Consider the following 13,058-nt stretch of genomic DNA (forward strand, 5'->3'; position numbering starts at 1 on the left):
TTGTTTCAGTCTCATACTCAAAACACCACGTTTCGTCACCAGTAACGACCGTTTCAAGGAAGTTTGAGTCCTTGTGTCCGAACGGTTTTAATGAGGTCATCGGAATGTTCAATTCGATACATTTTTTGGTCGTCAGTCAATTTGTAGGAAACAAATCGCGAATTTAATTTATGAAGGCCCAAATTCTCGGTCAAAATGTTTTGAACAGTTGATTTTGAAATCCCCAATTCATTTCCAATCAATCTCACGGACGATTTCGGGTTTTCTTTGATGAAATCACGCACTTTTTGGATGTTAACTTCTCTCAGTTTTTGGATGGCACCGGCTTTTCGTCGTCCTCAAGAGTCTCACAACCACTTTGAAATCGCTTAAACCACTCGTAAACTTGAGTACGGGGTAAGCATTCATCACCGTATGCATTTTGAAGCATTTGATGCGCTTTGGTAAAACTTTTACCAAGGTTTACACAAAAGTCAATCGCAGCTCTCTTTGAAACTCATTTTCCCACCGTTCGTCCAAACACACTGTCACTCTTGGCACTATAACTCGGCCTCTAATGAAACAAATGTCATGAGCAGTTGACACAATACTAATGAAGGTTGCCGCTTTCGACAACAAAAATGTACAACAGATTGCGCCACTAGTTTCTTCTATTTTCGAAATGTTCTGTTTCTTTTTTGGACAGAGGGTGTACAAGAATAAGAGTTTATAGTGTTTTGTTAATTCCTTCTCTACTGTACGGAAGTGAATTACTGACACTCTCAAAAGAAAAAAATAACAGAACTGGAGAAGTTAAATTTCTGTGGAGGACAGCAGACTATACCCTCTGGAAGAAATAAAATAAAAAAAAAGAAGGGCAAAAATACTTAAAGAACTAAAAACAGACTCCGTATTGTATAAAGAATATGAATACCTAAAGAAGTGGGTTGAACATTATTATTATGGGCTATTCCAAGTAGTCCTTAGACTCGTTGAGGAAGGCCATGACCATCATGTCAAGAACTATCCAACATTTGCGCAGTATTGTATATATCATACTTTGCTTTGTAGTCATTCACAGTCATGGTACCCACAACAGACTCATTCACTACTCTCCAAGCAAAAAAACTTAGTTCTGAACACCTTGCTAACTCCACTTTTAGGCCACTGAGCCTAAATCCCTGAAAGGATGATGATCAGGATAATGTGTAGAGTACTACTACCGGTTGAAAAGATATATTTGGTTAATAACAGTTATAATAATATGATTTCAAGTAAATAAAATTAAATTTCAAGCGATCTTTTAATTCGCATAAATTTCTTTGAAACATCGATTGAAAGGTTTTTTGATTATTTTGATTAGACTGCAATACTAGGATGATGTGGACGGGAACAATATTTTCTTTTCAAATTTTATAGCCCTAAATTAGCAACACTGAGCATTGTGTGTACAGAAGTATATTTGTTTTGCAGAAATGCACGGAATTTTGCTCTGAAATTGATGTATCGCATTAATTATTATTTTTTGCATTCTAAATATCCTTCATTTGATAGCACAACATAATTCTGTTCTGCATATATACTTATGTTTTCCTGGTATTTCAATATTTTTATATGAGTGGTATTGAGTTTTAACGGTAGCGATATGTCTGTTGACGAAGATACCGAATTAAGAGATTTGATAATTCAGACTTTAGAAAATAATGGAATTATCGGGAAAATTAAGGTAGTTTACTTGTCTGATCATTCGTTCAGAATATGGTAATAAATGTGGAAATAATAAATTATTCTAGCTAATTTTCAGATTGGCCACATGAAATTAAAAAACCACCGAATTCTTAGTATTCGCAATTATTCTACATAAACGTGTATAACGTTGGTTACTTTTTTTCTACAGAACATTTATGCTTAACATGCATTGATATTATTTCAGCAGTTTTTAATTTCTAGTCTGATTTCAGGTTTGGCTATTATCAGAGACGTTCTGTCTATATCCTCTTCATTTTGAGAAACCTCTAAATCCAGAATGCTTTTATCTTGATTATGTTCACTTCACGATCATACAGGACCGTCTTTGCTATAAACTGCACCAATTTCTGAAGTATTTTGCCTCTCTGTTTTAACGAAGTTGCATGGTGTGTTCGTGATCACTAAAATCTTATATACAAAAACACTAATGAAATGTGCATTAAAAAATATAATAACAGTAATAAAATTGTGTAGTACCGAGGCTATATACACTAAAAGCCAATATGATGCAACTAGATGTTTTAAGGGAACACCTGTAGTACACATTTTTATAATGGCTGAGAGGTTTACAAAAAAATAGTCTAATATATTTTATCCTGTTAAGTCTAGTATATTTCATTCTATGTTACAAGGACATTTATCTTACAAGTAATGTCCTTGTAACATAACATTCTATGTTACAAGGACATTGACAATATTCAAAACATTAATCACAAGATGTGAGTTGCATAATAAGCTTACTTGTTTGTGTCTCACTCATAGCTTTTAACAGGAGACTGCACTATTAAAGTTCAAAGGGAAATAATGTGTAGTTCTGTAATTCAAATAAGGTTACATAATTATTAAAAATAATAAAAAAAATACAAAATTAAATTAGAATCTTGCTATAGCATTGACACTACACACAGAGTTCTTTGGAAATTTACCAAACTTGTTCACTCCAGTAGATTTAAAGTTGATTGTTGTTTCTTTAAACTTATGAAAATTTATGACATCATCCAAATTGTAAATTGTCACAGTTGCATGCAGTGGCGTAGCTAGAACTGTTGCTGCCCCTCTCAATACACACCAAAAATACTAAAAAAAGTCAAAACGACGTATAGGAAAATAAATTTAAACACTATGTTTATTTTGGAAGTAAAACTATAATTTCAACATTCTAAAATGTTATTTTTCTTGCTTTTCTGTTAGCAGAATCGTCGATGACATTGGTGAAGTCTATTTCATAGTAATGTAGGTAATTCTTAATCAAATTTTATTTAGAAAAACTCCTCTCACAACTAGCAACACTTACAGCAGTTGTGAGGAAAATTCGCAGTAGTATTGCAATATTTGGAACTGAGTTCTCGAGACTATTTTAGAATTAACTGCAAAAGTTCAAAAAGGTTCAGAGAGCTGCCTGGGGCAGACTGCCCCCTCTGCATCCCCCTAGCTACGTCACTGGTTGCATGCCATTCTCAAAGTTATGGAAAGTAATTGCAATTTAGTGTTCATACTTTTTTTTTTTGAAATAGCTATGTAACCTTATATTTAAATTTGCACATTATTTCCCTTTGAACTCTAATAGTACAGTCTCCTGTTAACAGCTATGAGTGAGACACAAATGTGACATGAAAATTGAAGATATTCTAGATGTTTGGAGTAATTACTGTGAAAGACTGTTAAACGAAACAAGCAGTGACAGAACAGTAGTATAAAATTTTCAAGAGGTTGCAAACAGGAGTGCATATCAATATTTGAGAAAAAGCCATCAAAAACTTAAAATGTGGAAAGGCAGCTGGAGTAGATGATATTATTATTATTATTATTCAGGCCTCCATGGAGTCAAGAATCATGGAAGGACCTTCCTAGGAAACACAAAGTCTATTATACCACTCCTTGAACTCATTGACCGTTCTTGCTCTCACCACTCTATCAGGCAATGCATTCCATGGTTCAACCACCTTCCACACAAAGAAACCACTCCTCACCCTCTTGTTCACAGCTTCCTTTTGTAACTTCCAGGGAAGGCCCCTTGTCATTGCTCCTTCTTGCTGTTCCACCAAGTGAAAGAACTCCCAAGTGTCAACCCTGTAACTGCCTCTCCCAACAGTTTAAAAGTCTTGATCATATCACCTCTCCTTCTTTCCATCAAACTCTGCAGTCCACATTCCCTCAGCTGATCCTAATAACTTAACATCGTACGGTCCTGAAACCATCTTTGTTATCTGCCTGTGTACCCTTTTCACAGTTAATTTATCCCTTTCAAATCCTGTGGACCAAATTTGTTCTCAAATTTGGGTTACCTTCACCACTTTTGCAATATGCACCCTGAATTTCAGTTTTCTATCAGTCATCACCTTTCATATGTGACCAGAAATGCTTAAAGATGGAGGTATGAAAGTTTTGCATTAGTTGTACCACATGATTCACAGGGCCTAGTGTCAGAAGGTCAAATTCCAGATGATTGGAGTATAGCTCTCATAGTTCCCATTCATAAAAAATGAAATAAGCTGAATGTGGGTGGAATTAGAGGAATTCCTCTACCAAGTATTCCAGGTAAGATTTATGCTGAAAAGAGATTAAGAAAAATTATAGAAGGGGAACTTGGAGAACAAACTAGGTTCAGGCCAAATAGAGGTCGTCATAATCAGATTTTTCACTTTAAAGCAAATAGTTGAGAAATCATGGGAATATGACAAGGATCTGTACTTAAGTTTTGTAGATCTGGAAATGGCATACAATAAGGTGCCTAGGGAAAAGTTTATAAAAACACTACAGTTATATGGGCTAAATGGAACATTATGCCAGCCAATACATATTCTATATTTAAGTTGTATGTCAGCAGTTAGAATTGAAGGAAATACAGGAAGAGGGTTTGATTTAAAATAAGGTGTAAGACAAGGATGCAGGATGCACATTATCTTAACTCTTATTCATCATCTATGGACCATCATAACTAGGCTTGTTGGTATCAGGATTCTTGTGTTGTTTTTCTCATGAAAGACTAGTGAAGACATGAAGCAAAATGCTCTTTGTAAAGAGCATCTCATTAGTCTTGCCTCCCATCTTTAATTGTTTCTGTTGTAATTTCAAGTTGCTTTGAATAAAAAATTTGTGTACACAACACGTGTGCATTGTGTGCACACATGCATGTGGTCAACATGAAAACTTGGCAATTTAATGATGTTACAGATGTACATATACCAGCTCTTAGTACATAGAGCATGCTAAAATATCACTTATTTTGTTCATTTATTTATTTATATTTCCAAATTCAGCACTATATATAGAAACCAGTGAGTTTGAATATGCACTGGAGCCACTCTGCTTACACACAATCTATTGCCTGTCATTCAGTTTGCTTACAGGCAACACACTTTGTAGACAAAAAAAATCTAGCTTCATACCCTCACTTCACTTTCAATGAAAAGTACTTGTTTCCATTTTCAACCATATTGGATCCTATAAAATCATTTTATGAACTGCATATTTCTATCTTGTCACCTCTTCTCTGTGTGGTTACCATATTTTGGTCAGTCATATTTTCATACCAGCTTAATATCTAGCATTGCACAGTGCTATTGTTATTTGGTTAGTCATCTCTGTATCTTTTCAGCCATCTCCTCATCACTTTGAGATCAGATCTGAGCATGGTGATCCAGATTCAACCATATCAAGGACTTTTATAGCATCTAGTCAATTCTTTATTCTACAGATCAGTGCCCTTCTCATTATTGCCATCAACCTCTGTGTCATTTTTGCAACTTGTGCTATATAGTCATCATCAAATTCTTGATAATATGCTCTCAAGCATATATCAAGAATAATGCTATTTATTCTTGATATATGTTTAATATGAATAACACTGATAATGCTATTTTTATGGCTATTTAGTCTATTTTTGTTTAGGAGTGTCTCTTTTATTATGTCATTGGCTTTTTACTCAAATTTTAGGGCATTACTGATGTTTTATATCGATAGATATATGAAGAATATATAGGAGGAATTAATCGGACATACCTTTGTAGGATGTTGCTGGCTGTCTTCTTATTCAGTGCATCCAGGTGTGTGGCGATATACATTCATCTGCTGTTAAAGTAAATATGATTGAAAGGAAGGGGGGGGTTGGGAAATGTGGGGATAGAGAGATGTGGGAGAATTATTGGTGAAGCACGGGGTATGTGATACCCTTTGATACCCCTTAAACATAAAAATTAGGTTGACTCCGACCAACAGGGAACAACACAGATACACCAAAGACAGAAACACCAAGCCAGCATGATATAGCCTCCAATTCCCCCGCGGGCTCAGAAGACGACTCGCTGTCAAAATAGCCCACACCTGTTGCTTCCACCCCTGACTTATCCCATCATATCCTTCCCTTTTCCCAAAAATTTCTGTTTTTACCCCATCTCAAAGTATTCTCTACTCACCTTTAATAAGATAAAAAACAACAAAAAAAAAAAAAAACAGGTTTTTCAAAAAGTTCACATACCCCTTGCCTCACCAATAATTCTCCCACATCTCTCTATCCCACATTTTCCAATCCCCCTTACTTTCAGTCATACTTCCTTCCTTTAACAGCAGATGAATGTATATCGCCACATGCTGGGATGCTGCTGAATAATAAGACAGCCAGTTGCATCCTACAAAGGTATGTCCGAATTATTCCTCCTATATTCCATGTGGACCAATTTCATGAGGATCACAAAGAGCAGACAAGGCGGGTGACTTTATTGGTAAGGGTAGCAAAAGTGAGATATGAGCAGCAGTTAGCTAATGAAGCCAAAAAGAATCCTAGGGAGTTCTTTCGATATGTAGCCAGCAAAAAAAAAGAATGATTATGGAAGGATGACATTGATTGGAGAGAATGGCATAAGGACAGCTGTTGTGGAAGATATAGTGGGGATACTTAATGAGCAGTTCATAAAGGTCTCTCATTCTTGTGAATGTGACTTCGTGGAGAGATTGAGAGCAGTTGATGATGGGGAGGAGAGACTGACTGTAAATGAGCAAGAGGTTTATGGGGAGTTGAGTAAACTTGATGTTAATAAGGCTGTGGGACTTGATAATATATCACCATGTATTCTGAAGGAATGTGCCGGGGAGTTGACATATTTTTTTAATATGAGTCTTGCACTGGGTCAAGTTCCTAAGGAGGGGAAGATTGTGCCGCTTCATAAGGGAGGTGACAGAACTCAAGCATCTAATTATAGGCCTATCTGTGTGTTGTGGCTAAGTTGTTGGAGAAGCTTGTGAGAACTAAGATCCATAATTGGGATAACAACAACAATGGTATTATCTTTAATGGACAGCATGGATTTGCTAAAGGGAGGTCATGTTTTAGTAATCTACTTACTTATTACAATAAAGGGACAGCTTCCTTGGACAGAGGAGAGGAATACACAGTAATATACTTAGATTTCGCAAAGGCTTTTGATAGATTACTGCATGATAAGTTGATAGTCAAACTAGAGCAGATGGGGTTGGATATTAGATTAGTGCATTGGATCAGAGACTGGCTATCTGATAGGTATCAGCAAGTTGTGTATGGGGGGAAGCAATATCCCAGAAAAGGAAAGTCAGTAGTGATGTACCTTAGGGGTCTGTTTTAGGGCCATTCTGTTTAACTTGTATGTTAATGATATTGGCGAAGATTTGGATGGAGATATTCAGTTGTTTGCAGATGATGCAAAGTTGGGACGAACTGTGAAGAGTAGTTGTGGCCTTACAAGAAAACTTGAATAAATTGAGTGATTGGGCATGGGAATGGGTATGCGAGTATAATTTTGCAAAATGTAAGGTTTTAAAATTTCGGAAACAAAGATGGGATGTAGAATTTATGCTTGGTGTGGATATATTCTCGGATCTGGAGGAAATAGGAGATCTTGGGGTGATAATGGATAAGGATCTGAAATGAAGGGACACATTGCCAAAATTGTGAAGACAACACAAAGACTTCTGGGAATGATGCGGAGGACACTAACTTGTAGAAGTAGGAAGATTCTTGTTCCATTGTATAAGGCCACACTTGGACTACTGAGTCCAGATTTGGTCACCTGGTTTTCAAAAGGATGAAGAGATGTTGGAGAGGGTCTAGAGGCAACTGACTAAGGTAGTTTCTGACCTCAGGAATGTCGAATATGAGGAAAGATTAAGAAGATGCAATTTACAGATTCTAGTGGATAGGAGGAAGAGGGAGAAATATGATAGAGACCTACAAGTTAGTAAAGGGTTGTTAGAGGATCAATGTTGGAGAGGTTCTACAGAAAACATTGAGAGATCAGGGGAGAACCAGAGGTCATCCCTGGAAACTGTATAAAGAGGGTGTGAGCAGGTGTGTATGATAAAAGGACCTCAATGGGGTCTTGGAGTAATTATAATAATAATAATATATATTCTTTATATATCTCTCTATATAAAACATCAGTAATGCCCTAAAATTTGAATAAAAAGCTAATGACATTATAAAAGATGCACTCCTAAACAAAAATAGGCTAAATAGCCATAAAAGTAATATTTGCTTAGAGGAGTAACATGGGAATTCCCAGAAATGATACCCACTGATAATACTACCAGAAAAGTTTATGTTATTACCATCTTCTGGTAGAAAGGCTTATACATTGGCTATTCATAACTATTATTTTTGAGGAAATTACAACTTATATTAAATATTAATTATAGTAACTTTAATTAATACTTCTAATATTTTGGCAACATTACCTTGCCATCATCAGGGATCACAGAACAATGATATGTGCATGCAGGTTCTAATACTGGGTTATAAGACTGAAGAAAGACAACTAAAGTTGGGATTAGAGTCCTAAATGGTAGGCTAAATTGGGTGGTCTTGGCTGTTGGGCTGAAGATTTGAGGATGAGTGCCTCCCAAATTTGGAGCAGTTTCATGCACATAAATTTGTTAATGTTTGGAAAGTTTCTCATGGCTGAGGCAGATTTCAGGAATAGCCTCGTGTATCTGCTGTCGTGCAATAGAATGGTCTTCTTCTGGCATGCAGTGATTTTTTTTTTTTTCTCCGAGTGGAAGATTTTTGTCATATGAGAAATGAATAACACAGAAGATATACATTATTTATGATATTATGATACAGCTTTGTATCGCTATGCTTATATATTAATATATAAATTATGCAAATAAATGTTCTAGGATCACTGATGAAATTGCATTATTTTAAGAAGACCATCAGTTTCTTTTATGCTCATATCTTTCATAATTAAATCTTTATTGACTATTTGATTGTTTTTCAGGCTGAACTTCGGGCAAGCATATTCCTTGCATTGGAGGAAGAAGAGGACTTTAAAACAAAAATTCCATTATATAGAAAGGATTTGCAGACTTTTGCAGAATCCCATGAGGGTAGGATTGTGATATCCTTGTTTCTTGATTTTCTTCAGCATTTCAATTTGGAATTCACAAGTGCTGTATTTAATCCTGAAGTGTCCTGTGTAAGTTAACAAATTAATTAATATGTTGAATCTTTAAAACAGCTCATAGTGTCACATAAAATATGTCATGACATTGTGTTGTAAATACTAAACAGATATATGGTACCTTAATAACCTCATGATAAGTTGCTTAACTGGGTTTTTCATCTCCCAGAACAGGCAAACCAGGCCCATGAACACATGCATCTACAGACATAGGGCACACCAGGAGGCAGGACTAACCACCTTATCCTCGAGGCGGTCACAGTTTGAACCGTAATAGGCCATGCCTAATACAAACGTAATGTTTGTATTAGGCATGTTTCATATTCAATATGAAATTGAATTTCATATTGAAATTCAATTTCATATTGAATATGAATATGAAATTCATATTCAATTTTGTTTCATATTCAATATGAAATTGAATTTCATATTGCAAAGAAGAGTGTTGAGATGAACTGTAGACTTAAATACACAAACATCGTTGAATTAAAAAATGTAAGAGTTTGAAAACAGGAACCAAACTTTGCAGTTTCACTGGCAAACCCTGAAGAAAACATTGATCGATTCATCCAGAGAGGCATGTGGGAAGGCTGTATGTAAGGATAGAAAAATCAGAACTCCATAGTTGACTCAGGAAGTTAAGGAGATGGTCAAGGAAAAAAAAGAAAGCATATGGAAAGTTCTTGACAATTCAGTCAGTCAGCTTGTGCTCTATATAGAGAAAAATACAGAGAAAAATGTAAGAAAGTGAAGCGCTGTGACTTCCCATGACTTGGAACAAAAGTCATGGGAAGACTTTGGTAAGAACATAGAAAATAAATTATTATTATTTATGGCATCTACATGGAGTCTGGAAACTCATCTTGGGTGACCCAAATCAACCACCATACACACAAATCCTATCATACCTCTCCTTGAATCCATTCAGGAATATCAGATATATCAGGAAGGTAGCAAAATATTCTGGAGGCTATTGAAAAAGCTTACAAATGGAGTAAAAAGTACTGTAAAAGGAATCAGAGATGATAAAGGTGACATGAAAACTGAAGATAAAAAAATTCTAGATGTTTGGAGTGATTTGGAATAAAGACTGCTAAATGAAATAAGCAGTGTCAGCATGGTGGTAGAAAACTCCCAACAGGAATGCAGTCAGCAATGTCTACTTCAAGTGTAAATACATATTTACACTTGAAGTAGAAAAAAATTATCAAAAACCTGAAATGAGTAGATTTACCAAAAATGCTCAAATATGGAAGTATAAACGTTGCTGCATTGCATCATTCAGAAGGCCTTTTCAGAGGGTCAAATTCTAGAAGATTGGTGCATTCTCACAATACTCATCTATAAAAAGTGAAATAAAACTGAATGTGAGAATTACAGAGGTATTTCTGTACTGAGTGTTCAGGTAAGATATATGCAAGTATACTTGATATAGTTGAGAACATTTGTGGAAGAGAAGCTTGATTAAGAACAAGCTGGATTCAGGCCAAATTGGCAGTATCAGATTTTCACTTTAAGACAAATAGTTGAGAAATCTTGGGAATATAACAAGGATTTGTATTTAAGTTTTGTCGATTTGGAAACGGCACATGACCAGGTGCCAAGAGGAAATTTATTACAGAAGTTATTCAGTTTAGTCAGGGAATCTTGCAGACTTGTACTGGATTTATTCAGAAGTATAACATCATCTGCATAAATTAAATAGCTAAGACTAACATTCATAATGTTACAGTTATATGGTGTAAATGGGACATTATATCAAGCAGTCCATAGTCTCTGTTTAAGCTGTAAATCAGTAGTAGAATTGAAGGAAGTTCAGGAAGATGGTTTGATGTTAAATCAGGTGTGCGATAAGAATATACATTATCTTCACTGTTATTCATTATCTATATGGATTACATTATGAAGAGCAGTAGTAAATCTGATATCAAAATTGGTAATGTTAGTCTTAGCTATTTAATTTTTGCAGATGATGTTATACTTCTGAATAAATCCAGTACAAGTCTGCAAGATTCCCTGACTAAATTGAATAACTTTTGTAATAAATTTGCTATGAAAATCAGCAATAACAAGATAAAGACAATGAAAATAGGCAGAAACATTGAAAACCTGAATGGTGAACCTGCAGAACAAGTAAAACATTTCAGCTGTTTAGTTAAAATTTTTAGTGAAGATGGCAAATTGAATATGGAAATAGACAATATAATGCGTAAAGTTGATATGGTAGGAAGTCAGCTGAATAAATTTATATGGAGTAAGAAAGAAATTAGTTAAACACTAAATTAGCTGTATACAAGACAGTGTTCAAACCAATTTTAACTTATGGATTTGAGAGTTGGGTTTGGAATAAGACACTTGATCGAAGACTGGTCTAATATGAGAGTTCTGAGAAAGATTAGTGGAGTCAACAGATGTTATCAATGGTAGTATCACATTAAAAATGAGGATATTAGGAAAGAATTTAGCATTGTTACATTCACGAATGTGTTAATAGAGCTAATCTCAAGTGGTATGGTCACTTAAATGCTGTTTGATGCCATTAGGTAGCATATTGTGTGTGTAGAGTAGTCATTAGCTCTCCTGAAGGATAAATAACTTTTTCGTATTTTTCGTATTAACCTAATATTATGGTTAACTTATTGTAGTTGTTGTTTTAAATGGGTGTGTGCTTGACTGAATTATTTAGTTTGTAAGTAAATCTTGTATTCTTTTCTTAAATACAATATTGTCGGTATGGCATCAGTGCAGTAAAGTAATGGCAGCAAAGACTATGTTGTCTTTGCTGCCATGTCAGGTGATATGAATTTGCAGGATTTTGTGCAGTGCAGTGTGTGTGTGTGTGAAATGTATTCATTGTGAAAATTAAAGGACATGTGGAAGGAAATTGAAACTGGAGAGCGAGAGAGAGAGAGTGTGTGTGTATTAAATGTTTCAAAAGTGAGTACTTGTTAGGTGACAAGAATGCAGCAAATGTTAGTAGAGTAGACAGTATTGAAGGTAGGATGGATTAGCTTGAAATGAATGTGGAAAGTGTGGCCATTGGAATAGAAGAGAACAAAATAGACATAAAGAAATAGTACGCTCAAATATTATCCTACATAGGACAAAGCAAGAAATTGAAAAATTGCAGACACGGCAAGAGATGAGCAGGGCTGAGAAGAGAAAGAATCTGGTTGTCTGAAATAATAATAAAGATTGAGTGAACAAACAAGAAAAACAAGTTAAGGAGAAAATTATGTATGGACACTCAATGATCGGGGGAGTACTTAATAAAAATGTGACAAAATCGTATTTACCTGGTGCAAAAATTACCGATACTAATCTTGCCATACCAGATGCAAAAAGGTAAGGCAAAGGAACTGATTGTCTTGGTTGGCAGAAGTGATTTGAAAGGTGAGAAGTATTCTGTGAGGGAGGATGTAAAGGAGTTGTTAGAAGAGGCAAAACTGAAGAGCAAGAAGGTGAAAGTTGTAAGTCTTCTGTCACGATATGATTGAGACGAACTGAGGAAGAAGAGGAGGAGGGTGCTGGTAGCTAATGAATCAATACATAGGTTGTGTAGAAGGAATGATGTAAGATTTGTATCTGTGGTCTGTGTTTGGCAGAAAGAAGGATTTGTATAATGTCGATGGACTGCATCTAAATGGTTTTGGTGTTAAGTGTTAAGAGAGAGAGAGAGAGAGTTTTGTTCACTGAGCATGCTGAAGTGCAAATTGAGCAAAACTTAATCATTCAGAGTGGAAGCAGGTGAGTTTGTGTGAAGGCACCCATGAGGCGAATAAGTGTGAGAATGACCAAGATTAGATTGCGAGTGGTCTGTGGAATGTTCCCTATGAGGATAGATTGAGGGTGTGCAGATTGAAACAGTTGTTGATAGGAGAAAAAGAGGGGATAGAA

General features: G+C 35.5%; 1 protein-coding gene across 1 annotated transcript in view; it reads left to right on the plus strand.

The window, feature by feature from the left end:
• The first annotated feature begins 1,421 nt into the window (after nt 1-1,421).
• Nucleotides 1,422-13,058, plus strand: part of LOC150100779 (centrosomal protein 43-like) — a 210,818-nt gene continuing 199,181 nt past the window's right edge. The window contains exons 1-2 of the mRNA XM_090401945.1: nt 1,422-1,705; nt 8,979-9,176. Coding sequence (XP_090258071.1) covers nt 1,625-1,705; nt 8,979-9,176 — 279 coding nt within the window. The 5' untranslated portion in view covers nt 1,422-1,624. The remainder of the gene's footprint in view (nt 1,706-8,978; nt 9,177-13,058) is intronic.

This window comes from Typopeltis vanoorti, chromosome 12 (assembly GCF_054136105.1).
Source record: "Typopeltis vanoorti isolate ZY-2024b chromosome 12, IOZ_Tvanoo_1.0, whole genome shotgun sequence".
Taxonomy (NCBI): domain Eukaryota; kingdom Metazoa; phylum Arthropoda; class Arachnida; order Uropygi; family Thelyphonidae; genus Typopeltis; species Typopeltis vanoorti.